Source organism: Phocoena phocoena, chromosome 21 (genome assembly GCF_963924675.1).
Source record: "Phocoena phocoena chromosome 21, mPhoPho1.1, whole genome shotgun sequence".
Classification (NCBI taxonomy): Eukaryota; Metazoa; Chordata; class Mammalia; order Artiodactyla; family Phocoenidae; genus Phocoena; species Phocoena phocoena.
In genome coordinates this window covers 4,098,520-4,123,936 of record NC_089239.1, presented here as the reverse complement: position 1 = coordinate 4,123,936, position 25,417 = coordinate 4,098,520, and the positions used below count along the sequence as shown (strand labels likewise).

Here is a 25,417-nt window from a genome sequence, read left to right as displayed (position 1 = left end):
TCTTAAAAAGTTTGGTACTCGAACTGCAGCCAGTGCTCTGGGTGTCTTCTGCTCGTAATGAAGTGATCATATGTACCAGTTATTGAGATCTAGTATATATAACAGACACGGTGCTCAGTGTGCTTTAGAAATGCAGTATCCCGGTGTAGCCTAAGCACTTATTTTTAATAAAATGGCATATCTTCTCCTTTTTGAGTTCGTATGTGGCATGTCTCTGGACATATTCTGGTAGTAGGTATGGTCTCCTGAAGTGTAGGATGTGTCACAGAGTCATGGAGAGCTAGCAGAAAAGAAGTTTCTATAGCTGCAAATCGTAATAGTCTCTGCCTTGTGATCGAGTCAGAACGGGTTTAGAAGCCCTGATTTGAATTTGTAAGTTCCCTCCTTTATATTCTCTTCCAGGACTCTTATATTCTTTTTTTTAGTTGAGGTGTAGTTGATGTACAATGTCATGTAAGTTACAGGTGTACAAAATAGTGAGTCACAATTTTTAAAGGTTATCCTCCATTTAGAGTTATTGTAGAATATTGACCGTATCCTCAGTGTTGTACCGTATACCCTTGTAGCTTATTTTATATCTAATAGTTTGTACCTCTTAGTTCCCCACCCCTATATTACCCCTTCGCCCTCCTCACCGATAACCACTAGTTTGCCCTCTATATCTGTGAGTCTGCTTCTTTTTTGTTACATTCACTAGTTTTTTGTATTTTTTAGATTCCGCATGTAAGTGATAGCCATACAACATTTGGCTTTCTCTGTCTGACTTACGTCACTTAGCATAATGCCCTCCAAGTTCATCCATGTTGCTGCCAGTGGCAAAATTTCATTCTTTTTTATGGCTGAATAGTATTCCATTGTATATATGTACCACATCTTCTTTGTCCATTTATCTCTTGATGGACCCTTAGGTTGCTTCTGTATCTTGGCTATTGTAAATAATACTTCAGTGAACATTGGGGTGCATGGATCTTTTCGAATTAATGTTTCTGTTTTCTTTGGATAAATGCCCAGGAGTGGGATTGCTGGATCATATGGTGGCTCTGTTTTTAGTTTTCTGAGAAACCTCCATACTGTTTTCTATCGTGGCTGCACCAATTTACACTCCCACCAACAGTGCAGGAGGGTTCCTCTTTCTCCACCCAGGACTCTCTTCTTGTTGACAGTCATCGAAGTGGGAAGTGATGACTGTGTATGTGCCTGTTTGCTGAATACTTGTCTCTAGGCACTGAATGCCTAATGCCTAACATGGTGTGTGGCACATAGCATGTGCCCTGATGTCATCACCCTGAGAACTGAGAAGCCCTGGAAAGTGGGCCATTTGAGGGCCCAGATTTGCCATTCAGTGGGTTGAAGAGTTTCATTAGCTTAGCGGCGGACTGCCACATTCCTAGGATGAGGCCATCTTCCCTCCTAAAAGGCTCAGAACTGGTTGGGTCTTCTGTTTTTCTCTGGACCATGTGGACTGTTGGGGGAACATTGGTCCAAGCGACTCTCAGTGGATTTGGCTGAAAGGTGTGGAATGGAAGAGAAGGGATAACTAGTGCTTTGAGCTGATAGCTTCCCCTGCCTCCTGCCAAGGAGTCGTGGTTATATTTACTTGAGGCAAAGTGATAGCCTCTCTTACAAGAGCATTTATCTAGAAATTGTGGTGTGATGGAGTTCTCATGTGAGCAGTTTCCCGATATTTCCAGAGACCAAAGTCTGTGTTAAGGGGCCTTAAGACGCCAGCATCTCTGGCTGTGATGGCTGGTCCGCTAGTCCGGCAAGATGTTTGGAGGCCTGTTTGATAACCACAGTGTGCTGGCCTCATCTTTGCCTCTAAGAATTCACGGGAGGATTGTTTAATGTTGGCCACAGAACTCGTTTGGCTAGTTGCTGTTGCGAGTCCTGGAGTCTCTGGGGGTGCGGGGAGTGGAGGGCAACGAGGGGGAGGTCACTGCCTTGGAGGGGAGGAAAGAGCAGCCGGGACAGAGGTCTGCACACTGTTGCTCTAAAGGGTCAGATAGTAAGTAGTTGAGGTTTTGCTGGCCGTGGTCTCTGTCACGTTATTCTTTTTTTTTTTTTTTTTTACAAGTCTTTAAAGATGCAAACACCGTTCCTAGGACACGAGCCTTGTAAAAACTGGCCCAGGTTTGTCCTGTGGGCCTGGTGTGTCCACCTCTGAACTAGGTGACGAAATTGCTAAATGTGTTTACTTTGATATTTTGGGGACACGAACCCAGAATAACCTTGGGAATTCTCAGTTGATTGTGATCCAGAGGAAAGAGATCTAAGCTCTGGCTTGGGACGTCAAAGTGACCCCGGTGTTGGTCACCTTAGGTTCATGGAACTCAAGGTAGCCTTGGCTGATGTGACAGCAGCTGTGCAGTGGGCAGGGAAGGGAGAGTGGGACGGAGGTGTGGCCCTGGAATTAGGCTGGAATTGGACAGGTTTAAGGAATACAGTGATTCCGCGAATTGACTTAAGTCTCAGAAATACCTCTAATTTCCTGAACGTCCGTTGGGACGTCATTAGAAATCTGGCATGTACTGTCAGCTTGGCCAGTTTTTAAAAATGAACGAGCAGGTTTGTACCTTGGATTCTGAGAACACCAAATTCCCTTGCGTGAATCCAGATTTGTCTTGTGGTTTTCCTCTGATGGCAGGAAGTTCTGTCGAGCAGGCCTGGCGTGAAGGAAGTGTTAATGTAGCTCAAGGTAGTTTGAAAGCTAGGAGGGCCTGGTGGTTAAAGAGCGGGGCTGTGAGATAGGCGCACTTGTCCAGATTCCTCCTGTGCCATTTATAGCTGTGTGGCTCCGGGTGACTTTGTCCTCTAAGCTCCGCTCCCTCACCTCTCATAGCCGTGATGGTAACTCCCCTGTGGGGTTGTTGTGAGCATTCAGTGAGGACGGCGTGTGCACAGTGCTTGTTGTATTAGCTCAGTGTCCGTGCTGTGAGCAGTCAGTAAACGTTAGCAATGATTATGGTCACGTGAAAGGAAGAAGTGGAGGATCCCTGCCACTGAAACGTTGTCTTTTTAATTTAATTGCTAGGTGTGTGGGATGTAATGGGAGCAATTAGGAGTCAGAGAACGGGATCCGTGTCTCCCTCGCTTAGTTTCCTAACTGGTAAAATGGGAAGAATACATACTGACAGGCTGTGAGATAACATGAGAAAGGGCTTTGAATTCCAAACAGCACTGGACAGAACTCAAGGTGAAGTCAGTCACCTGTTCATTTGTTCCATTTCTTGAACTTCTAAAAGTATTGGAACCGAGCCAGAAGGTGATTGGCGTGAGGCCAAAATGTTTGCCAGAGAGACATGATAGGATGTCCCCAAGTTCAGAGCTTGGAGTGGTAACTTGTGGTTAAGAGTGAGTAATATAAAATTGAAATAGTGAAATTTAAAAAAATAAGTGGCTGTATTAAGTAAAAGAAGCCAAGAAGGCTGCATACTCTGTGATTCCAACCATATGACATTCTGGGAAAAGCCAAACTATGGAGACCGTGAAAAGACCAGTGATTGCCAGGGGTTGGGGGTAGGTAGGGATGAATAATCTGAGCACAGAGGATTTTTAGAGTAGTGAAAATATTCTGTGTGGTACCTTAGTGGTGGATACATGTCATTATACATTTGTTGAAACCCATAGAATGTACAACACCAAGCGTGATCCCCAATGTAAATAGTCTTAAAGAACAAAAAAAAGAGTGGCCAGAAAGGCTGGAGGAGTTAATCTATGTAGAAAATGTGACAATATCTTGTAATACTAAAACTGTATTTCCTAAGTCAGAAGCGAAAGACAAATACTGTATATTCTTACATAAATGTGGAATTCAGAAAATATGAACTTGTAGAAACAGAGAAAAGAATGGTGGTTACCCGGGATCAAGGGGTAGGAGAAGTTGGGAAATGTTGGGCAAAGGGTAGAAACTTCCAGTTATAAAATGAATAAGTTCTGGGGGTCTCCTGTACAGTGTGGTGATTATAGTTAACAGCACTCTATTAGATACTTGAAAGTTGCTGAGAGGGTAGATCTTAAATGTTCTCACCACACACACACAAAAGGTAAATATTTGGCTAATACTCTGTGGGTGTCAAATTGCGATATGCAGGTGTGTCAATCATGCTTTGTACTCTGCAGACTTGCTCAGTGTTACCTGTCAGTTAAATGTCAGTAAATCTGGGGGGAAATAAATGAAAACAAGAGTTGTTATTTTTTTAAAACCTAGATTTCCTTTCCCCCTGCAATTCCATTTCTAGGAATTGATCCTGCAAATATGTTTGCATGTGCATTTTGTGTGCTAAATCGTGTAGCACATTCATTACATTATTTATAACAAAAAAAGGGTAGAAACATTGGTGTCCAACCTCAGGAAAGCAGTTCACCAAATCAGGGAACGTTCTTAACAGCTGAGAACTATGCACCTTCAGAGAGTAAGGGAGCTCCGTGTGCACTGCGGGAACACTCTCCCAAGACACGTTAAGCTACAAAACAAGACGAAAAGCAGTGTTTGTAGTGTGCCGTCATTACTGTTGCCTGGGCGCGAGGTGGGCCTGAGTCATTTCCTCGTGTGTGCGTAGAACGTCTCAGGAAGAACACGAAGCTGGTGATGCGGTTGCATCTGTGGACAAGAACTCTGGGCAGTGGGGGGACAGGTAGGAGGCACGTGTACTCCACCTCGTATACCCTCCTTGTCTTTTGAGCTGCGTCTTATGTCCGTGTACTTTCTTTTTCTTCTGTTTGAAGTCTACGGTATTGATTTTTTTTTAATTGAAGTATAGTTGGTGTACAATGTTGGGTTAGTTTCTGCTCTGCAGCCGAGTGACTCAGTTATACGTACACATTCTTTTTCGTATTCTTTTCCACTATGGTTTATCCCAGGACATTGAATATAGTTCCGTGTGCTCTACAGCAGGACCTTGTAGTCCGTCCAGTCTATATGTAATAGTTTGCCTCTACTAACCCCAAATAGGCATACATTTTCTATTAGAAAAGTTTGGGCGGCCACAGGTTGTCGTTTCACCGGGGTTGAAAACTATGACACATCTGTGGTTCTCCTCCACACGCACGTCTGCCACCTGTTGCTCTGCACAGTCCCTTTGACCTTGGTGTTGTGAGAGCGGCACGGGCTCTAGGCTGACCCGGGCCCCACCCCAGAGCATCGTGATGTCCCTCCCCTTTGTCTGTGTTTGTGTGACGGATGGTGTTTCTGTTTCCACCTCCAGCTTCGGCAGCATGTGAGCAACTTCTTGCCAAGGACCCGGGTCACCGCTGAGAAGGGGGCCTTAGGGAGAAAAGTATCCAGAGGAAACCAGTGCCAGACGCGTCTGGAACTCCACGCACCGCAGGCAGCATGAGGCGTGCCGTGCCAGCACCTGCGGCCTCCTGGCACAGCCTCTAGCTCTCCAGAGAGGAGGGTCCTGGGAGCAGTGCGCCCGGAGCCTCTCCAGGGGAAGCACGGGGCCAGTGTGAACCCTCTATGATGGACGCAATTTTCAGCTTATGAAGGAGTTTTAAGGAAAACAGTTATTTAATTTCCACATATTCATGTTCGCTAGCCTTCTGTGGGAAGTGCCAGCAGTCACCCTCCTCCACTGGAGTTATCAGGATTTTTCTGGCACCAAGTTGCACTCTTCTTGGTACTTCTGGCAACGACACATCCTCAGGAGAGATTTATCTGCTAAATGCTCTTGGACAGGAGAAAAAGTAAAACTTCTGGAAGCAGCGTGAGAGTAGCAGAGCCCAGATCGCGCCCTCGCCGCTCACTCGCCCAGACACTCTGTCTGGCCTCGGATGCTGGCACTGAAGACTGACCCTGCCCCGTCCACCCCTGCAGCCCGTCTCTTCTGGGGGTGGCTGGCCGCCTCGGGGGCCCCCTTTTGCTCTCATCCTACTCCCAGGCTCTCTGTTCCGGCCGTCGAGTGACGTGAACTTGGGAATGGAGTTGGTGCCCCTCCCCAGGCCGGTGCTGTTGGAGAGGACCGTCTGAGGCCGAGCTTTGTTTGTGGGGAGGAGGGCGCTGGCCTGGCCTGCATCCTCCACCATGTTCCTGTTACTGCCTTTTGACAGCCTGATTGTCAGCCTCCTGGGCATCTCCCTGACCGTCCTCTTCACCCTTCTTCTGGTTTTCATCATAGCCCCCGCCATTTTCGGAGTCTCCTTTGGTATCCGAAAGCTCTACATGAAAACTTTGTTAAAGATCTTTGCGGTGAGTGTGCTGTTTACAAATGGTTGCTTCACAGAGGAGGGAAGAAGTACCATTAGCAAAAAGAGTTGTTCTTGTCTGGTTGATTGTGAACTCGCTGCTGGATGTGGAGAGAGTTGGGAGAATGGGAAGGAAGTGGCATTTTGAGTAGAAAGAATAACTAAACGTGAGCTTGTGAAAGCCTTCAGCAGTCTTTCTTTTGAGCTAAGGGACTTGTGTGTTTGGTCTGTCTGAGCAAAGGCACCTATTCCATGACCCCACACCTTGCCTGTTTATTTCAAACGGAGGGACTTAAGAATTAAAGAAAAAGTCACTGCCGGACAGCGATGTAACAGATACTGCAACTCAAAGCTGCTGCTGGCATATTCCCTGACTGATGAGTATGGGAGAGTCTTTTCTCTCTTTCAGATGTTTATCTTAACACGTTCTTGCACTTCAGACAAAAAGAAGTAACAGAAAAGGGCATTTGATGCATTTTCCTGTTTTCTGAAAGAGGAGGAGAGTATATTTCTTAACATGTGTCAGAACTTGTGTCATTACACCACTGAGCAGAACTGGTCACGGTGGGAAGGACATGAGTGAGAAGTGATAGTTCCTGGAAGTTGATCTCTGCCACAAGCCTTTTAACTATCTCTTCAGAGATGTGCTGATTTATTAGCAGGATCTGTTTTCAGTAGTCACCAGATCTTCAGGTTCATCTTTTCCATGCCTGAGACCATAATAGGAAACACAGCGCAGTTATATTTGTTCAGATAGTATCTTACGGTTCAGAATAGTCTCAGTCGTTTTCCTTTGGTTCCCTGTATGTAATTCTGCAGTGGCCCAGGGTATCTATCCGTGATAGACTTAACCAGTGAAGAAATAGTGACTCTGGAAGATGAAGTGAGCTGTATGAAATGCTACATTACAGCAGGAGATATTTTTAGGTATATTACTGAATCTTGAGTTTTGGTATTTTATATAAGAATATGACTTTTTTTCACATTAAAAAAATGGAGGTGAAGTTGACAGAACATAAAGGTAACCATTTAAAGGGAACGGTTCGCCGGCATTTGCGGTAGTTGCAGTATTGCATGGTCACCACCTCCGTGTGGCTCCACAGCACTCTCACTTCTCCGGAAGGGGGCTCCATACTCATTAAGCACTTGCCCTCCTTTTTCCCCTCCCCTGGCTCTGACAGCCGTGAACCTGTGCTCTGTCTCTGGCTTGACCTATTCTGGATCTTTCATTTTCATGGAATTACATAAAGTGTGCTCTTTTGTGACTGGCTCCTTTCATGTAGCATAACTTTGTAACATGTTTCAGTACTTCGGTTTTTATGGCCGAGTAATATTCCACTGTGTGTCTGTACCATAATCCGCTTATCCATTCATCTGTTGACGGGCCGTTTTCACCTTCCGGCTGCTGTCCGTAACGCTGCTGTGGTGCGCTTGTACTTACTTAAGTACTTATATTCAACAGTAAGATTTCTGAGCCTTACCTATGGTCTCTGGGGTTGTCTTGCTACTCAGAGAGTGCTCTGAGACCAGCAGCTGAGTGTCACCCAAGACTGGTTAGAAATGCAGGTCACAGGCCCCCTCCAGACCCACTGAACTAGGATCAGCATTCCAGCGAGCCCCAGGTGCACAGTAAAGTTTGAGAAGTAGTAATCTTGTCAGTCTTTAGTGTTTGTTTTAATTAATCAGGAAATGTAATTTTCTTAAACTTCAGTCCCTGAAAATCTTCAGTAGAACCCAGGGTTCCTGTGAACCACGTAACTACCCATGCCCGTTTGCCACTGAAAAAAGTACATCAGTATAGAGTGAGTAGAACAGCTGATAAACTTCTAGGAGACAACAGTGAGTGATGTCTAGCTTTTATTCAAGTTTATAAGCAACTGATTAATTCATAGACCTATGGAAGTACTTATTCTTAAAACATAAAAATTGGAGTAATCAGACCAGAGTTCTTTGGTAGTAGCTAAATTTTTAAAATTTGGATCACTTTGGGTGGAACAAAAGACCTAGAATCCATGTACCTTCCCTATTACATTTTGAAAATGTCCCCTCAAATTAGTATTTTAAAGTTCATAGCCAAGTAAATCCTTATTACTATTGACTGTGTTTTTCAGATGTACGTTCTTGTGGCTTTTAATGTCGATTATAATCATATTTTTGGGCCAATCCATGGGACAGGTAATCTTTTTTTTTTCCTTTTTTAATTAATTAATTAATTTATTTTTGGCTGCGTTCGTTGCTGCGCGTGGGCTCCCTCCAGCTGCGGTAAGCGGGGGCTACTCTTTGCTGCAGTGCGCGGCTTCCCATTGCAGTGGCCTCCCCCGTAGTGGAGCATGGGCTGTAGGCGTGTGGGCCTCAGCAGTTGTGGCTTGTGGGCTCCAGAGCGCAGGCTCAGCAGTCGTGGCACATGGGCTCAGCCTCTTGGCAGCATGTGGGATATTCCTGGACCAGGGCTCAAACCTGTGTCCCCTGCATTGGCAGGCGGATTCTTAACCACTGCGCCACCGGGGAAGCCCTTAGTTGCCGCAGAGCAACTAAGCCCGTGTGCCACAACTACTGAGCCTGCGCTCTAGAGCCCACGAGCCACAACTACTGAGCCCGTGTGCCACAACTACTGAAGCCCGCACTCCTAGAGCTCCGCAACAAGAGAAGCCACTGCAATGAGAAGCCCATGCACCGCAACGAAGAGTAGCCCCTGCTCGCCACAACCAGAGAAAAGCCTGCGCGCAGCGACAAAGACCCAACACGGCCAAAAATAAAAAATAAATAAATAAAATAAAATACACCTAAACTTGTGGGTGCTTTTTAATAAAGACGAGACCTTTATTTTGCCTTTTTTTATCCTCTTCATCCCTTCCTAAACTGGGGTGCTATATGTAATTTTGCAGTTGGAAGGAAGCTCAGAGATCATCTTAATTCCATGGGTCTCTTCCTAACTACACATCTGAATCACCTGGGGAGTGTTTAGAAAATACTTGTTTGGGAGCACTAGAATCTCCCCAGAAATTCTGATTTAATTGGTTTGGGTGGGCATTTTTAAAAAGCTCCCCGAGTGATTCTAACATCTACCATCAGAAGGTGGAGTCTGATTGCCCTCCTCTTGAGTTGGCGACCTGCCTTGGTGACTCGTTTCTAACATATAGAATGTGGTGGCCGTGACGCTGTGTGACGTGTGAGGTTAGGTTAGAAGTGGCAGTATTAACTGCCATCTGCCTCTGGATACTTGCCCCTGGAGCCCGGCTGCCACATTGTGAGGAAGCCTAGGCCCCGTATATGTGTTCCATATTCCAGTCCCAGGGGAGCTGTGACAACCAGCATCAGCTGACACCCAGCCGATGCCGGACCCTGCGCAGTTTGCAGATTCATGAGCAGAATAGATTGGTGGTGGTATTTTAAGCCAGTGGTATGGGGTGGTTTGTTACACGGCAGTAGATGACCAGACAAATAATATAATAGTAAAGAATTTTAAACATTCATTCATGTCTCACAGCTGACAACACCTTAAAAATTTTTTTGTTACCTTTCAGTCTTGGCAGTATTTTATGGCTGTGTTAATGGCATGTACATTTAATTTTATGTCTACATTTTCTTCTGGGATCTTATAAGCCAGTTTTAAAGTTTAGTAGGTAATCTTCATAAAGATGATTCAAGCTGGATGTCTGGTAGTCCGTGCAGTACACATACCTGTGCTTTTGGGGGACCTAGGTCGGCGCAGCTTGACAAACGGTTTCCCACGATCAGCTCATCTCCCCATATAAAGGAACCTTGGGGTACCTGCCAAGGGGGGATGTGTGCGTGGGTGGGTCCTGCAGGTCTTTCCTCCTGGAAGACAGCTCTGTGCAGGTCCTTTTAATGCTGAGTCACGGGAGATGGTTGTGTGCGGAGGGCAGCGTGTTACTTAAAGTACCTTAGTTGTCTTAATGTTTGTGCCTCACATTTACCCTCAGTACAGTGATGATGGTATTGTTTGGGGTAGAATTCCTAGCAGTGGACTTCCAACTGAGTTGAGAATGATTTGGAAAAGGAGAGAAGAAAGCCTGGGTATAAACGAGAAAGATGAAAGAAAGAAAAAAAACAAAGACTTGAGTTTTCTTGCCTGATGTGAAGGGGGTTGATCAGGTCAGGTCAGAGAAGATGGGCCAGCTGTAATGAGTGGCGTCAAGCTCCACAGCGGAATGGGTCAGAAACCAGTGATGGCTGTGAGGGGGTTGAAGAGACTGAACAGGTTGCGGGATCTGGGTGGGATAGGCGTGACTCTTTGGAGGGTTTTTTACCAGCTCTGGAACTAGACCGAAGAAGTCCTCAGACCCTGCAATCTACGTCCTCCTCTGGGGAGTGGGAGCAGTAAGGCCTCCTTCACATGGGTCCGTGCCCCCACCCCCCATCCCAACATCACCGCGGGTAGCTTAAAGGCCGAACTGAAGGAGATGAGAGTGGGATTATGGTGCTAGGGAGTGGTTTTAGGTTCAGGTCTGTCTTTCATACGGAGACCTTGATGAAGAGAAATACTGGGAGCTGGTGAATTAAATGCAGCTCTTACTGGCTGCCTGCGAAGTGCAGGGCGCTTGGTCAGATTCCGCTGGGTTCTGCCTCCTGCCCCTCGAGGCAGTTATAGTTTAGTAGGAAAGACAGATGTCTGCATACAGAACTAATTCAGAATGTGACGCCAGTTAAAATACACAGGCAGAGACGAACTGTGACTGCAGGAATTGGCTAGGTAGCATTTCATGTAAGATTTGGCCTTTGAACTGGATCTTAAAAGAGAGAAAGCATTCTAGAAGTGCGGTGGGTAGAGGTGAGAAAGTGCGGTCTGGTTTAGAGGCAGTACCTAGTTCAGGAGAGAAGAGCCTTTGGGGGCCTGGAGGGGATGTTGCACGGTGAGACGGGAGTGCGCGTCCGCATGGCCTGGAGGGGGAAAGGCGGGGGAGAGAGCTGTAGGTGGGAGAAGCCGCGGGTGGACGAAGGGGGTGGCCTGACACTGGCAGCCAGGGAGGACCCTTCTCGGGCGGGGAAGCTTGGGGACCATGGGAGGAGGGTCGGGCGGAGGGGAGCACGTTGGGGTCGGGTGTGTGCGGCTGCCTCTCGCTCTCAGGCCGGGTGTGAGGATGGGGGGACTTGCACGCGGTCATGACCAGCAGGTGATTGGAAACGTGAGGTTGACGCCGCTGTGCAGTCAGGATTGTTGATTGGACAGTAGCTACTGAGAGATTCCCGCGGAAGCGGGGAGAGGAGATGTCGCCGCTGGCTGGGTGGTGGCCGGTGATGGGTGCTGGGGTCTGGTTCTTTGGGTGTCTCTAGTGCGGTCGTGCGGAGCGCGGTGGAGGCTGGCTGAGGAGAGGGGCGGGTCTCCGCCGAGATTAGTGCTGCAGAGACCGTCAGGCCTTCCGGTGCGCTCGGTTCCTAACCCGCAGTGCTCAACAGAGAGCACGCAGCAGAGATGCACCGTGGTGCCGCCCACACCTCTCGGGGCTGGGCCTGCGTTCACCTGCGAGGGCTGTGTTGGGTTTACCGTTAGCTCGAGTGCAGCATCATCCTTGCCCCTAACAGTCTCTGTCTGGAGACGCTGAAAAGGGAATAATTAAGTAATCTGGTCCTGAACATCCCGGATCAAGGGAACGGAGGGGGTTGTGGGGAAATGACCTCTGAACCCGGAGCTCTCGCTTTTATTCTGGGCGTCTGGACGCGGTGCTTCTTGAAGTGAAGCTGGAGAAGCCAGGTGCGTAGCTCTCCGACGCCCTCCTGGGAGTCACCGCAGCAAGGCGAAGGAGCCCGTCGTGAGCGCTGGCCCCTGGCGGCCCCGCCCGGCGCTCTTCCCCTGCTCTGCTGACCTTGGATGGTTCTCTCCTCAGCGCAGAGACATTTTGAGGTGTGCCTGAAGTTCGGAAAAGTAAAGCTCGAGTACAAAGCGGGAGGGCAGGAGGATGTTTGTGATCGAGCTAGGGGACTAGACTCTCATGGAACCAGCACCTTTCCAGTTAAAACAGAAGCCACAGCCTTCCCGCACATGCCGTCGTGAGGCGTCCTCACAGACGTTGAGTCCTAGTGATCCAGCGGCCTGAAGGCAGGTGCTACCTGCCGCTTAAAAGTGGATCCAAGTATCAGAACTGTCAGTGCAGAACCAAGCTTCTCTGACTCTGCGCTTTGCAGCTCCAGTGCAGAGTCCTGGCCAGAATGGACAACCCTCAGCTCCGGTGTGCCGGGCTTGTTGTAAGCTCTCTCGCCCCTTAGCCACCCCTTCCCTCGATGACATTCCCAGATGGAATTCATCTTTCTCCGTTGTAGGAGCTAGGTTTACATTTTCTTCTAGAAGGAAATCACCTGTGCCAGAAGCCATCAAGGGTTAACTGCCTGAAATGGGCTGTGTGAGTTTTCCTGCCTTAGACCTCTAACTGGGTGACTCTGTAAACTCTGTTTTCTCTAGACAGTGGTGTTTGAAGAAACTTCCAGATGAGGTCAGACGGCTGATTAAGCTCGTGTCCTGCTTCTGGCTCTGCTGCCTTGCTCACACTTCAGGCTCTGCCAGCAGAATCTCACCAGAGGCTTTGTGCCGTGTGGATTCTGCTGTGTCATGGAATGATGGGGTTCTTTTCTACCTTGCAGAACTGTGGAAACAGAAGTGTGAAAACACGCCTTTTAAAATGTCCGTTCTGTTTCCTTGACTCACTGCGGTCATAACTTTCTGTTCTGCGGTACCACGTTGCAGGAGGGTGGACAGGAGCCCGTGTGTCTGCCTCTCAGCATTTGAGAGCAGGAGGGACCCAGCCTCTGGCTCTCTTCAGACAGCTGAAAGGATTTTAATGAAGGAAGGGAGGATCTAGGAAGAGCCTCACTTTCCTGGAGCCCATATTATTTCAGTGATACTGAGGACAATTCGGGGGGTTTGCCATTTCCCGAGTTCTGTCACATATGGTCTCATTGGATCCTCGTGAAGTAGGAGGTTGAAGGACCATCATCCTGTTTTGTGGATAGAAAAGACTAGCACCCAGAGTGTTGGCATGAGTTGCTTAAGGGACACAGCATAACTGTCAAACTTGGGATTTGAGCCTAGTTTTATTTTTGTTTTTTTATCTCCAAATAGTGTTTTTTAACACCTTTTTTTCTTTTAAATTTTATTTTAAACACTAAGCTACTCTCAGGCTTTCTGTGTCAAGTTTGTGGGGTCTCCTGTTAAAGGTTACCCAGAGGGTGAATGGGCAGTCCAGACATATATATTATTTAAATCCTGTATCGACTCGAAAACTAAAATTGTTGCTTTCTTGGAATAATTTGGAAGGCAGGCAGCACCGGGTGGCGGGCAGTAGCTTAAAGGGTGCTTGGTTTTGCTGTTGGTGAAGCGCTGCTGTTGGCAGAAACGAAGGAACCCATGAGGTCCGTGGACTGTCGGACCCGGGAGGCCGTGAGAAGCGAGCCCCGAGCAGCTCGCCCCAGCTCCTGACTCCCCGCTCGTGACCGCCGGGGACGTGGCTTTCGGTCCAGGTTATCTGGGACGGGTGTGCTCTAGGAGGAGAGCGCTCCGGTTTCCTTCCAGAGCCAGTGCTCTCTCGGCCGCAGTCTGCTCTCGGGGCACCGGGCTGGAGTCTGTCACGGAACGGAAGTGGAGGTGCCCCCGAGCGAGGAAGGGGCTCATCGCGGTGTGTGGCTGTTCCCTCCGCAGTGGGCGACCTTGAGGATGGAGCGAGGCGCCAAGGAGAAGAACCACCAGCTCTACAAGCCCTACACCAACGGTAAGACGGGGTGTCCGTCCCCCTGCACAGCGGCCCCCTGGAGCTGCGTTCCCGCGCGCTTTCGCCCGCTCCCACGCGTCACTGGTGAGCAGCCTGAGCGTTCCCAGCGTGCTTTCGCCCAGCGGGCCGCTTGACCGGGCTGTTCTCTTGCAGGAATCATTGCAAAAGATCCCACGTCACTAGAAGAAGAGATCAAAGAAATTCGCCGGAGTGGTAGCAGTAAGGCTCTGGACAACACTCGCGAGTTTGAGCTCTCTGACATTTTCTACTTCTGCCGGAAAGGGATGGAGACCATTATGGACGATGAGGTGACAAAGAGGTTCTCGGCAGAGGAGTTGGAGTCCTGGAACTTGCTGAGCAGGACCAATTATAACTTCCAGTACATCAGCCTTCGGCTCACCGTGCTCTGGGGCTTAGGAGTGCTGATTCGGTACTGCTTCCTCCTGCCCCTCAGGTGAGGCAGGGCCTAGCCCGATGCCTGATCTGCCTGCCCACGCCCCCGGCCCCTCCGCTTTGCTCTCCCACTTTAGAGAGGAGGACAGTACCGTTCTCTCACCGGCCAGGCCATCTGGCTCTCGGAGGGCTGCACCGGGGCTTGTCCTTTAAGGGCCCTCGGATTGTCTGCGTATCAGACGTAGCTGGGTTTCTCAAAGACAAATTGCTTGTCTGGACTGCCTAAACACGGGGACGGGGAGCACGACGTCCTTCCTGGCCGCCCCTCCCCGGGCCTGGCTGATTCTGGCCCTGCAGCTTCCCCTCCAGGACAGAGGCAGCATTGATCTCCCAGTGTTTCTGTACACGTGCTATTCTGAGTATGTCTTGCCGGCTGCTGGTACCTTCGGGCCCTATTTCCTATCGCTTCACAGCGAAGCTGGGCCTCTGCCAGGGTTTTAAGCCAAAAGGAAGGGTAAGACCACAGGTGCGTGAGGGCGGCGCAGCCATCAGTAGGCCGTCCCGTCATTCTGGCTGCTGCCAGTGCCTGCGGAGAGGGTGTCGGCTGAACGCCAAATCCATGGTGTCCTGCCACTCTGGAAGCGGAACGCCCTCTGCTTCTCATAGGCCTGCCCGCGTTTCTAGGGACCCGGACTCCTGTCTGGGTCCAGGTGATCAGATCTTGTGGGGGGGGTTTCGTGACGCCCAGTTCCATTTTCACACGTCCAGTTCTGTACTCGGGGCACAGATTTGTCTGCTGTGTTGTAACTTGTCTTCTCGTTACAGGATAGCTCTTGCTTTCACGGGGATTAGCCTCCTGGTGGTAGGCACAACGGTGGTGGGATACCTGCCAAACGGGAGGTGAGCAGAGCGCGGGCATCCGAGTCTACAGGTACTGGGGGCGGCTCCTATCTTGAAGGCCAGGCCACTTCTTTGGGCGTAGCCCAAACCACAGACTCTTAGAAGGAGAAAGTAACCCAACGACAGCAATGACATAGGCAGGAAAGTTTTTTTCCAGCTGGTCTTGATCTGTGACTGTTCTTTTTGCCCTCCAGCCCTCACACTCTTCCCATTTTAAAGACAAAAGGGAGAAACCACAAGCCCGTAGTGTCCAGGACTAGCAGGTTTTATAGCATGTTGAGTTTTGAGCATTCTGCTGTGTTGATGAATTGGTAAGAGGATAAGACGTGTAGGTAGGGCCTTTTTGTTTGTTTGCTTTTTTTTTTTTAATAAGAGAAATGGGCTCATTCTGGGAAGTTATGGGGCTGGCAAACCTCTCTTTTCCCTGGGCTGGTGGGGAGGTTTGACTCTCTGGCCTTTGCCCTGCCTCTGGGTGTTGACCAGCAAGAAGGAAAGGAATCTAGGAGACTCAGGTGTGTGTGCTGGAAATTTTAGGGCTGTGATTTCTAAGCGCATATCCTTGTGTGAATTTGAGTAGCCCTCATCATTTCTTTCTTTATCTGTAGACAGAAAGATGCTGATACAGAGTTTTACCATAGACACTAATATTTGTAAAAATACTCCTCAGTCATAACGGCCATAGGCAGTGATGGTTAGGTGGTTGGACTCCGCACCTTTTCCTGTCTTCCTATATGTATGAAAAATAAAAACAGAAATCTCTGTCCTGTTGTCGCAGGTTTAAGGAGTTCCTGAGTAAGCACGTTCACCTAATGTGCTATCGCATCTGCGTACGAGCCCTGACGGCCATCATTACCTACCACGACAGGTGAGGGGGCTCGGGGTGGGACAGAGGGGTGCGCTGGCGTAACACGGGGGGCTGGCAGCCGGCCCGCGGGCCCTCAGAGCGTCGTTAGAGCCGAGGAAGCTGCCGAGGCCAGGCGTGAGTTCCAGATGAATTGTTTCACACTGATTTTTGTTGCTTTGCCTACAATTTAAACGCAGGAAGAACCGGCCTAGAAATGGCGGCATCTGCGTGGCCAATCATACGTCTCCCATTGACGTCATCATTTTGGCCAGTGATGGCTATTACGCCATGGTAAGGCCTCTCTCTGTTGCTCCTTTAGGCTGGTCGGGGCTGGGAGCTCTTTCTTAAGGGTGTGAACAGGTAAGCACGTTTTTATACACGGGCCTGACCTAGGTTGTTGCCTTTGTTTCTGTGGCCTTGGGGACTCCTTGGGACCCGGATGTTGTGAGCAGAGTGAGCACCGTGGGGAGGGGTGAAGGTGGGGAGGGAGGATTTGAAGGCACCGGGCTCGGGGGCTTTGGATAATCTGCCCAGGGAGGGCGTTGGACACAGGTGTGCTCTGCTTCACGGTTCGTTTTAGGGTTTTCAGCTGTGTTTTTATCAATAGTTACACATCTCTGGTATCACTGATTAGAAGGAGAATTTAAATTCAGAGAGTCTAATGGTGGTTCTGAACAGTGAGAGCCTGTGGTTACTGATAAAGCGTTACGGGGTGAGAGGTTGGGGTCTGTGTCTCAGGGTACCTGGGGGCTTGCGTGAGGACGGCTTCACTGCCCTTGCTCCTTTGTCTGAGAGTAGGTGGGGCAGGTGCACGGCGGCCTCATGGGCGTCATCCAGAGAGCCATGGTGAAGGCCTGCCCCCACGTCTGGTTCGAGCGCTCGGAAGTGAAGGATCGCCACCTGGTGGCCAAAAGGTAAACAAGTGACACACAGTCTGCGCTTAGGGGAAGCTGTGCCTCTACAGCCTTCTGCACTGAGCCCCGGCTGCTTTCAATAGTAGTGTTTTTCTGAAACATGGAGTATAAAAGGTATCAAAACCCTAGTGTTATTACTAACCCAAGGTAGTAATGTTTGTAACCTTTTTTATTCATTGTACCCATTGTAATGAACACTGTATGAACTTTTAATGTGATTTGATTTTTTTTTTTAATATTTATTTGGTTGTGCTGGGTCTTAGTTGCGGCTTGCCGGCTCCTTAGTTGCAGCACGAGGGCTCCTTCGTTGCAGCAGGCGGGCTCCTTAGTTGCGGCTTGCCAGCTCCTTAGTTGTGGCATGCAAACTCTTAGTTGCAGCATGCATGTGGGATCTAGAGAAATCTCAAAATGAATTCATTGTCACAAATGAAAAGACACTTAAGGCAACAGAACAGAGTGCAGTTCTGTTTTCAAGGTAAAAAAAAAAAAAAGTAAACATGGTGCAAGTGATGGCGAGAGCTTTGCCGTAAATTGAGAGGAAGCAAGCCTCAGCCGAGACCCACTCCTCAGGGGTGGTGGGTCGTCCCTGAATTCCCTGCGCTGCGTCTCAGGGGGGCTGCAGGTCCCACCCAGCATGGCTGTAGGAAGTCGAGGGTGAGCGTTTCTCGAGGCTGCTCTTTGCCAGACTCTGTGGAGGGTGAACCCTTTAGACAGTCCTAGGTCTGAGCCATGGCCCCTGTGCACAGACTCACGTACTTCATTGAACAGCTGTGCACATTAAGTAGTAATCATCCGGTGTTCCCTGTCCTTGGGAGTTTTGTCTGTTAGCCCATGGGTTTATAAAAGAGAGGGTCGTGTTCGTTAACCTGCTTTTCTACCACGTCCAGCGTCACGTCTAGGCAGGGTATCGATAGACGCCTTTGGGTGACGATGGACGTGAGGCTGTCTGACCCTTCGTTTTATTTTCCTCTTGTAAAGGCTGACCGAGCACGTGCAGGATAAAAGCAAGCTGCCCATCCTCATCTTCCCGGAGGGTAAGCTTCTGTGTGGGGAGGCCGTGCAGGAGGGTGAGTCCAGTGTTGTGTTGGAGCCCGGGCCCTCACCCTTGTTGGGGGGGCCCTGTCTTCACTGAGCAACGTGGGGGCCCTTTAGATCGGTCGTGGGACTGAAAACTCAGAGGATTCAGAATATGGACTGAGAGTGCCGCCGTGTGGCCTTCCCCGTTTCGGGAGCCCCTTCTCTAGTGTTGCTGACAGGCTCCTTGAGCTTTCTGCAGGGTCCTCCCTGGACCCTCCCGAGTCGGCCGGGGCCTCTGGCCTCTCATCTGGGCTGCCGTGGGAACCGGGGAAGACGGTCCTATAAGAAGAGAAGAGGATGCAGCGTAGTAGTCTGTTCATCTGTTTTCAGTGTGCGTTCAGGAGCTGGGGAGATGGCAGGTTTATCCTCTTTGAAGAGCCATTAGAATGATTTTTATTATTATATTTAATCCTTAAACTCCTAACCTCTGGGGTAAAGGACCGAAGGAAATAGCATTTTACTCTCTCCTGCGTTTTAGGAACCTGCATCAACAATACGTCTGTGATGATGTTCAAAAAGGGAAGTTTCGAAATTGGAGCCACAGTTTACCCCGTTGCGATCAAGGTACGAGCCCTCTGAGGCCAGGTGACCACCGCTGCCGCTGTGACGTACAACGGGGAGCTGGGCCCCCTCTGCATGGAGCAGCCCACACTGCGGAGCCCTGAGCTTGGTGCATCTCCCCCACTGGTTTCTCTTTCCTCCTAAGCCCCGCCGGTGTGGAAGGCAGTCCACCTGAGGGGCTTCCTGTGGGCACGGGGCTGCCCAGCTGGGTCTGTGCCTTTGGTCGGTTAGAGGTAAGGGTGGGTAGGTGCAGATGTGTCCTTGCTGCTGGAGGAAGAGACAGCCCCGCTGCTGTGGCTCCCGTGGTTCGCGTGACATCTGACAGACCAAAGGCCTTTCGTGAAAGTAAAGGGGCCTTAAAGGAACCTGTTAGTCTGCCCCACCTTTTAGGAACTTGAACCTCTGAGAGTCCAAACTTGCTCAGGAAGATGGGACGCACTCAGCCCGTTTCCCCTTTTCCTCCTCCTCTCTCTCCCCCCCGTATCCATCTAAATTTATAAATAGATACACGTAATTATTTCTAAAAGAATGCTGTTACACTACTTCCTCAAAAAAAACACAGCCTTTGTCACTGTGTTTAGAGTATTTAGATTGACGTCTCAGATTGGGGTAAGAGTGAGTCAGAGTTGCCGTTAGAATTTAGTCTCCATACTTTTGCGAGCGTCTTTTGTCTGCAAAGGCTTCTGAAGAAATATTCCTCATTGTCACCTGGCAGCACAACTGGGGCATTTGGGGGAGGAGATGTTCTTCTTGGTTAAGCGAACACTTTCCAGCCACGCTGCTTTCCCAGGTAGGCCGAGCACCAGGGCAGGGATGGTGAATGAAGAGTGGCTGCACGGTTACAGGTCCCTGGACCAGGGCTGCCCACGGGATTCGTTGAGGATGCTGGGTCTGGAGCAGCAGAAAACGTTCTGTTCGTAGTGTGTGCCGTGGGTGTGGGAACGGGGAGAGATGTTTGCATTGCGTGCGTGCGTCCCGCAGTTTAATGTCCTGGGAGCCCAGTGCCTCACCCCACGTGTTTATTAAAAACCGGCTGCCGCACAGAAGCCCTTCGTGCTCACTGCAGAGCATCGGTTCGGTGCAGCTGCATCAGCATCCCCTGGTGGGGCTGTGAAAAGGCAGATCGTTGGGCCCCGGGCCTGGAGTTTCTGAACTTGCATTTCTGACCCGTCCCTGGGCGCTGCTGACACTGCTGGTCGGGGACCACACTGAGAGCCTGCTTGCTCTTCGCCACTTTTGGAACATGGACCCTTGGACAGTCATGCCAGCTCCAGGACATGGGTGTGTAAATTTTCCTTCCACCCACAGGTTTATTAAAGCTCACATGTGATTAAGAACTTCTGCTTCCCAGATACTTTTCTAGTTTCTGTGAAGGCGTCATTGGTAACCAAACTTGCATGACCTTAGCGGTTTTAAAGCTCTTGTTACATTTCCACCAAAATTAAGCCATTGTCTGACTTTGAGGAATGTATTGGCTGTTTTGAACTTTTGCCTTGTTTTTCTCTCTACGGTGTCTGCCCAGCATGGAATAGAGAATCAGCCCTCAGCTGAGGTTTCTCTCCAGTCATGCCGTGTAAACTGTAACAGCACTTTCTTCCAGTCACACACACTAGCTCCTGTTTAAGACTCGTTCTTCTCCCATGTTTCCTCGTGGTGTTATAACTTGAACCCTTTTAAGCCTTCTGTAGTTACCTCCGGATTTTTTAGTTTCTATGATTAAGTCTAAATGTCTTCATTTCTGTAGTCAGGTGTGCAATTAGGCAAAATTCTCTAATTTTTATTCTGAGAATCATAAAATTTCGGCTTGAAAGGCCTGAAAAAAAATCATATAGTTCTAACCCAGCCCCCTCGCCCCAAGCGTAAGAACCTGCACTGGGGCATCTTGGCCGGTGTCCCTTCCCAGGGTCTCCAGGGAGGGACGTCCTCCACACTGGTGACAGCTGGGTCCTGTGAGACCACTCGTGAAACTGCATCTCCTTTGGTTTTTTCACTCGGGTCCTGGGTCTTTGCTTCGCAGTCACACACTCCATGTGACGGCTTGTCTCTGAGAGCCCTTCAGACGTGCAGTGGCAGTTCAGCCCTGACCCTTTCAGGCTTTCTCCTCAGGGACCGGTTCCTCTCGCTGCCTCTTGTGTAACTTCCTGCGGCAGCTCTCCCTCCCGACTCGCCTGCACTAGCTCTTCTGTTTGGGGAGAATGAGGGTCGCAGCTGCGGCCACATGGCCCACAAAATGCCCCTGAGGCACTGCCCTCGCCTCCCTCGGAGCGGCTGGCAGGTGGCAGTATCCGATGCCCGCCCGCCCGCTGTGGCCGCTGCGACTTCCTCGGGGCAGTGCAGCCTCCTCACACGGACAGGCAGCTCCGTTAGAAGCGCTGTGACACAAGCAGAGCTTTCTAGTTGTTTTCTCCTTGGTCTGGGCACCGGAAGCGGTCTTTGAAAGCTGGCGGTTGTGTAAGAAAGTCTCTCTCTGTGGAGATACGTGTCGGTCTTTGTGAGTGTGTGACGTGACAGGAGGGGTTGATGGAGCCGGTGGGGCGAAATGTTGGGGATTGTTGACTCAAGGCCTGGATCCCTGGAGGATGTGCTCCTCTTCTGTGTGCGGATGTGCTTGAGGACTTGAGGAATAGACAGTAGACACCTGTGAGTGAGACAGGCCCCTGGATCAAAGAGGGAGGACCTTGGAGGAAGGCCGCTGGTCCCCCTGAGTGATCTGCGCTCGGGGGTGGATGTGCTAGGTGTCACACGTGCCCAGGTGTGGGGCTTCTGCGGAAGCGTCCACGTAGGGGGCTGGGAGCAGCGTCCTAGTACCGGTCCTGCCCCGGGCGTGGCAGGGGGCATTCAGCAGAGCTGCCGTTGACGCTCACACAGGTTACAACTCCTGACTTCTCACTGTCCGGCGTTCCCTTGTCTTGCAGTATGACCCCCAGTTCGGTGATGCTTTCTGGAACAGCAGCAAGTACGGGATGGTGACGTACCTGCTGAGGATGATGACCAGCTGGGCCATCGTCTGCAGCGTGTGGTACCTGCCTCCCATGACGAGAGAGGCCGAGGAAGATGCCGTCCAGTTCGCAAACAGGGTGAAGTCCGCCATTGCCAGGCAGGGAGGCCTTGTGGACCTGCTGTGGTGAGTCAGAGCTGGATCTTAGCAGCCGAGTCCAGGAGGATGGGAATTTCTGAAGCAGGTGCTGGGTGGTTGACTCCATTTACGAAGGATCCTCCTCTCCCTGGTGTGAAGAAGGAGCCCACCAGTCCTGGAGAGTCAGCAGTTTGACTCACTCTCAGAAGCCCGGGATGTTTGGATGAAGCGGTGCGTTTGGCGCCCCCTCCTGGGGACACAGTCCACCTGAGCACCGGGACAGCCCTGTCTCTGCGGGCAGGGACTCCGTGCCAGCCTGGAAACCTCAGAGGAGCATTGGGCTCTCTCATCTCGTGTATTTGGCAAATTGCACCATCCTTAGAAAGGCCAGTTTTGTGTTTTTGTAGCTTGTTACCTACTAGAGCCGGAGTTGGCAAACTTTTTCTGAAAAGAGTCAGTACGTATTTTAGACTCTGGGCCATGTGGTCTCTGGTGCAACTGCTTGACTCTGCCATTGTAGCGGGACAGCAGCCAGAGACAGTGCAGGAGCGGGTCCGTGTGCCGGTGAAACTCCACTTACAGACGTGGGCGTCGGGTGGATTCAGCCCGTGGGCCGTGGCTTGCAGACCCTTACACTAGGGTGTGAGGTAGTTATACTCCAGCTAACAGGAGGTTGATGTGGTTGAACACTGGGTCAGGGGGACTGATTCCCCCCTCCTGGGACCCTTAGGCTTAAGTGCAGGGGTCAGCTCTGGAGTGCATTTGACTGACTGGGCGTTTAAGCTGACCTGTAACCTTTTTTTTAAAATTAATTTTGTTATTGGAGTATAGTAGATTTACACTTGTGTTAGTTTCTGCTGTACAGCGAAGTGAATCAGCAATACATATGCGTATAGCCACCCTCTTCCAGACGCCACTCCCACACAGGTCACCACAGAGCACAGAATAGAGTTCCCTGTGCTATACGGTGGGTTCTTCATAGTACTTATCTTTTATATATCATAGTGTGTATGTGTTAATCCCGGTCTCCCAGTTTATTCCTCCCCTCCCCTTTCCCCCTTGGTAACTGTTAAGTTTTCTACATCCGTGACTCAATTTCTGTGTAAATCTGTTCATTTGTATCATTTTTTTTTAGATCTCACATATAAGCGATACCACGATTTTGTCTTTCTCTGTCTGACTAATTTCACTCAGTATGGCAGTCTCTGGGTCTGCTTGGCCCTTTTTAAAAATGCTGACATTTATTGGGCACCTGCTGGGCGCCAGACACAGTGCCGCTGCCGCTGGTCTAATCACCTCACCTCACCCTCAGTAACTCCATGAGTAGGAAAATCGTCACTGCCATTTTTCAGATGAGAAACTGAAACTCGGAGAGGTTAAGTAACTGTCTTTCAAAGCCACAGAATAAGCCCTGGAGTCGCAGGTTGAGCTCAGGTCTGACCGGCTTGAATGTTTAGCCACTGCCCCACGTTCCCTGTCGCTGAAGCCCAGCGAAGGCAAGGGTGGCCGCTTTCCAAAGGAGGCCTTTGCTGGGGATTTTAAAGGACGTGGCAGGTGTCAGGGCTCCCAGGGTAAGGCGGGTCCGGTGGTGAGGGCTTCACCAGAGACTTTTCCTACCAGCCTGCCTCCACACTCAAAGTGTGAGAGAAAGACTGCGGTGGGCTTGGGTTTGCATCAGTCACTCAAGATGGTGATTCTAGGGTGCAGGCAAGGCATTGGGGTGTCTGTCAGGTGGGGGGAGACTTTGAAGAAGCGAATCCACGTTTAGAGGATTTCTTTGGGGCTATTGGAGGAGGTGGGTTAGCCCCAAACTCTGCGTTACTTCCATTCCCTTACGGGACCATCCCTTGAGCGCGAAGAAGTAAGAACTTGTATTTTCCGTTGTGTTCATTTGCGTGAATTTGGAGAATCCCGGCGTCTGAATTGTACAGATTTTATTTTACAGATCAGTTTTACAGATTCATTATAAGTCCTGGTATTTCTTAAAGCTTGGTTCACCTTCCATAAAGCCAGGGCCTCCTTTGCTTTCTGTAAGGTGAGGATGAATGTTTGAGCAGAAAGAACTTTGAACTCCTTGGCAGGTGTGAGCAATTAGAAAGTACCCTGGATAAGAGGGGTGAGCTCTGACCCCAGGGCAGGGGTGAGAGTTGTAAGGCGGAGAGGGTGGGTCCCACAGGCCCAGGGCCTGTTTCCGAGGCCACCGTGACGAGGGAGCTGCTGCGACTCTGGAGGGCTTCTCCGGGTGGGAGCAGCACGGGCAGCCGGTGGGGGCGCACCTGGCCGGGGCGCAGGGCGGCCGCGGGGCTTCTCCGGGCGGGAGCGGCACGGGCGGCCGGTGGGGGCACACCTGGCCGGGGCGCAGGGCGGCCACGGGGCTTCCCTGCTCTTGCATCCAGCCCTCCTCTTTCTCTCGTCAGGGACGGTGGTCTGAAGCGGGAGAAGGTGAAGGACACGTTCAAGGAGGAACAGCAGAAGCTGTACAGCAAGATGATCGTTGGCAACCACGAGGACCGGAGCCGGTCCTGAGCCCGCGCTGCCGCCCGGCCACCTCCGCCCGGGACGCAGGCGCCACGGGCCGCTGCGCACACAGGACTCTTCGGGCTTCTTCGAGCCACCCGGGCTGCTCCCAGGACGAGCTGCCTTCTTGTTCCTTCTCCGCCGAGTCGGCGGGAGGAGTGCCATTAAAGTCCCCTCGCCACCGTGCCCGTGCGGCCTGAGTGCTGGGCGAGAGCCTGCCATCCCCACTCGGGACCCGGGGTGCGGTCTGTCCCCGAGACCCGCCTGCGGGTGGGGACCTCACCAGGCCAGGCCCGCCCCGAGGAAGGCGCAGCCTCGGGGCCCCGCAGACTCGAGAAGAGAACATGTGGTCTGCAGGGGCCCTCGGCAGACTGACGGTCCCCGGCCTGGGCCGCTGGCTACGGGGCCGGGCGGGCACGGGGACCGGTCCTCCCGCTCCGGCCGCACTCTGCCAGCTCGGCCTCGGCTGCCCCGCTGTCCCCTGGGCTGGGGGTGTGGCGACACCTACCTCACCGGGTTGCTGTGGCAGCTCACGCGCTACCACGAGGGGAGGCCTGTCAGCTCAGCGTTGCGGCTCCAGGGCCCAGGGTGGGGCGGGACGAGGGGAGCTGGAGCTGCCCACGGGGCTCCAGGTTTGTTTCTGTGAGTAAATAAAATTGTCTTCGATGGTGACTGAATTGCAGGGTCTTTTCCTTCACGCGCCCTCCCCTGGCTGTGGGCCCGAGCAGCATCCTTCCCGGCAGTAGTCTGGTTCTCTGACTTGAGCCGTCGCGGGGACTTGGCTTCTGGAACGGGGACTGGTGTGGGTGGGAAGAAGGTAAAGCCCTCCTGTTAGGTGTTTCCGTAGCTCTGGGTGATTTGGGATTCCCCACACACGGTGCCGTGGGATTGAAGGTGTGTGACGGCGGGTGGAGGGCGTGCAAGACGGTCTGGAGGTGAGGGCGGGGGAAGCGACGAGAAAATCCCCGGACAGGGCAGCAGCGGGGGCTCTGGGGGTTGGGTGCCCCGTGGGCTTCATGCAGCAGAGGGAAGCCGCTGGCCGCCTGCGCCAGCCTGTGGTCACCTGGAGGCAGGTCCGAAGCCAGGCCCCTTCCCCCTTATGGCTTCAAGACTCACCTGAGTTCACATCCCTCAGGGGAGAGCTGCCTCTCCCACAACTTCTCCATCTGTCTGTCCGTCCGTCCCTCCCCGCTCCCTGCTCTGGCAGAGCAGCCACCACACCCCTCAGGGT

The 25,417-nt window shown here is 51.1% G+C and overlaps 1 protein-coding gene across 1 annotated transcript in view; it reads left to right on the top strand.

The window, feature by feature from the left end:
* Positions 1-24,251, top strand: part of GPAT4 (glycerol-3-phosphate acyltransferase 4) — a 30,955-nt gene extending 6,704 nt beyond the window's left edge. The window contains exons 2-12 of the mRNA XM_065900068.1: positions 5,205-6,187; positions 13,835-13,904; positions 14,058-14,358; positions 15,123-15,197; positions 15,973-16,062; positions 16,239-16,332; positions 16,840-16,955; positions 17,934-17,989; positions 18,511-18,596; positions 21,509-21,717; positions 24,087-24,251. Of these exons, the coding sequence (XP_065756140.1) occupies positions 6,023-6,187; positions 13,835-13,904; positions 14,058-14,358; positions 15,123-15,197; positions 15,973-16,062; positions 16,239-16,332; positions 16,840-16,955; positions 17,934-17,989; positions 18,511-18,596; positions 21,509-21,717; positions 24,087-24,195 (1,371 nt within the window). The 5' untranslated portion in view covers positions 5,205-6,022 and the 3' untranslated portion in view covers positions 24,196-24,251. The remainder of the gene's footprint in view (positions 1-5,204; positions 6,188-13,834; positions 13,905-14,057; positions 14,359-15,122; positions 15,198-15,972; positions 16,063-16,238; positions 16,333-16,839; positions 16,956-17,933; positions 17,990-18,510; positions 18,597-21,508; positions 21,718-24,086) is intronic.
* Positions 24,252-25,417: the final 1,166 nt, after the last annotated feature.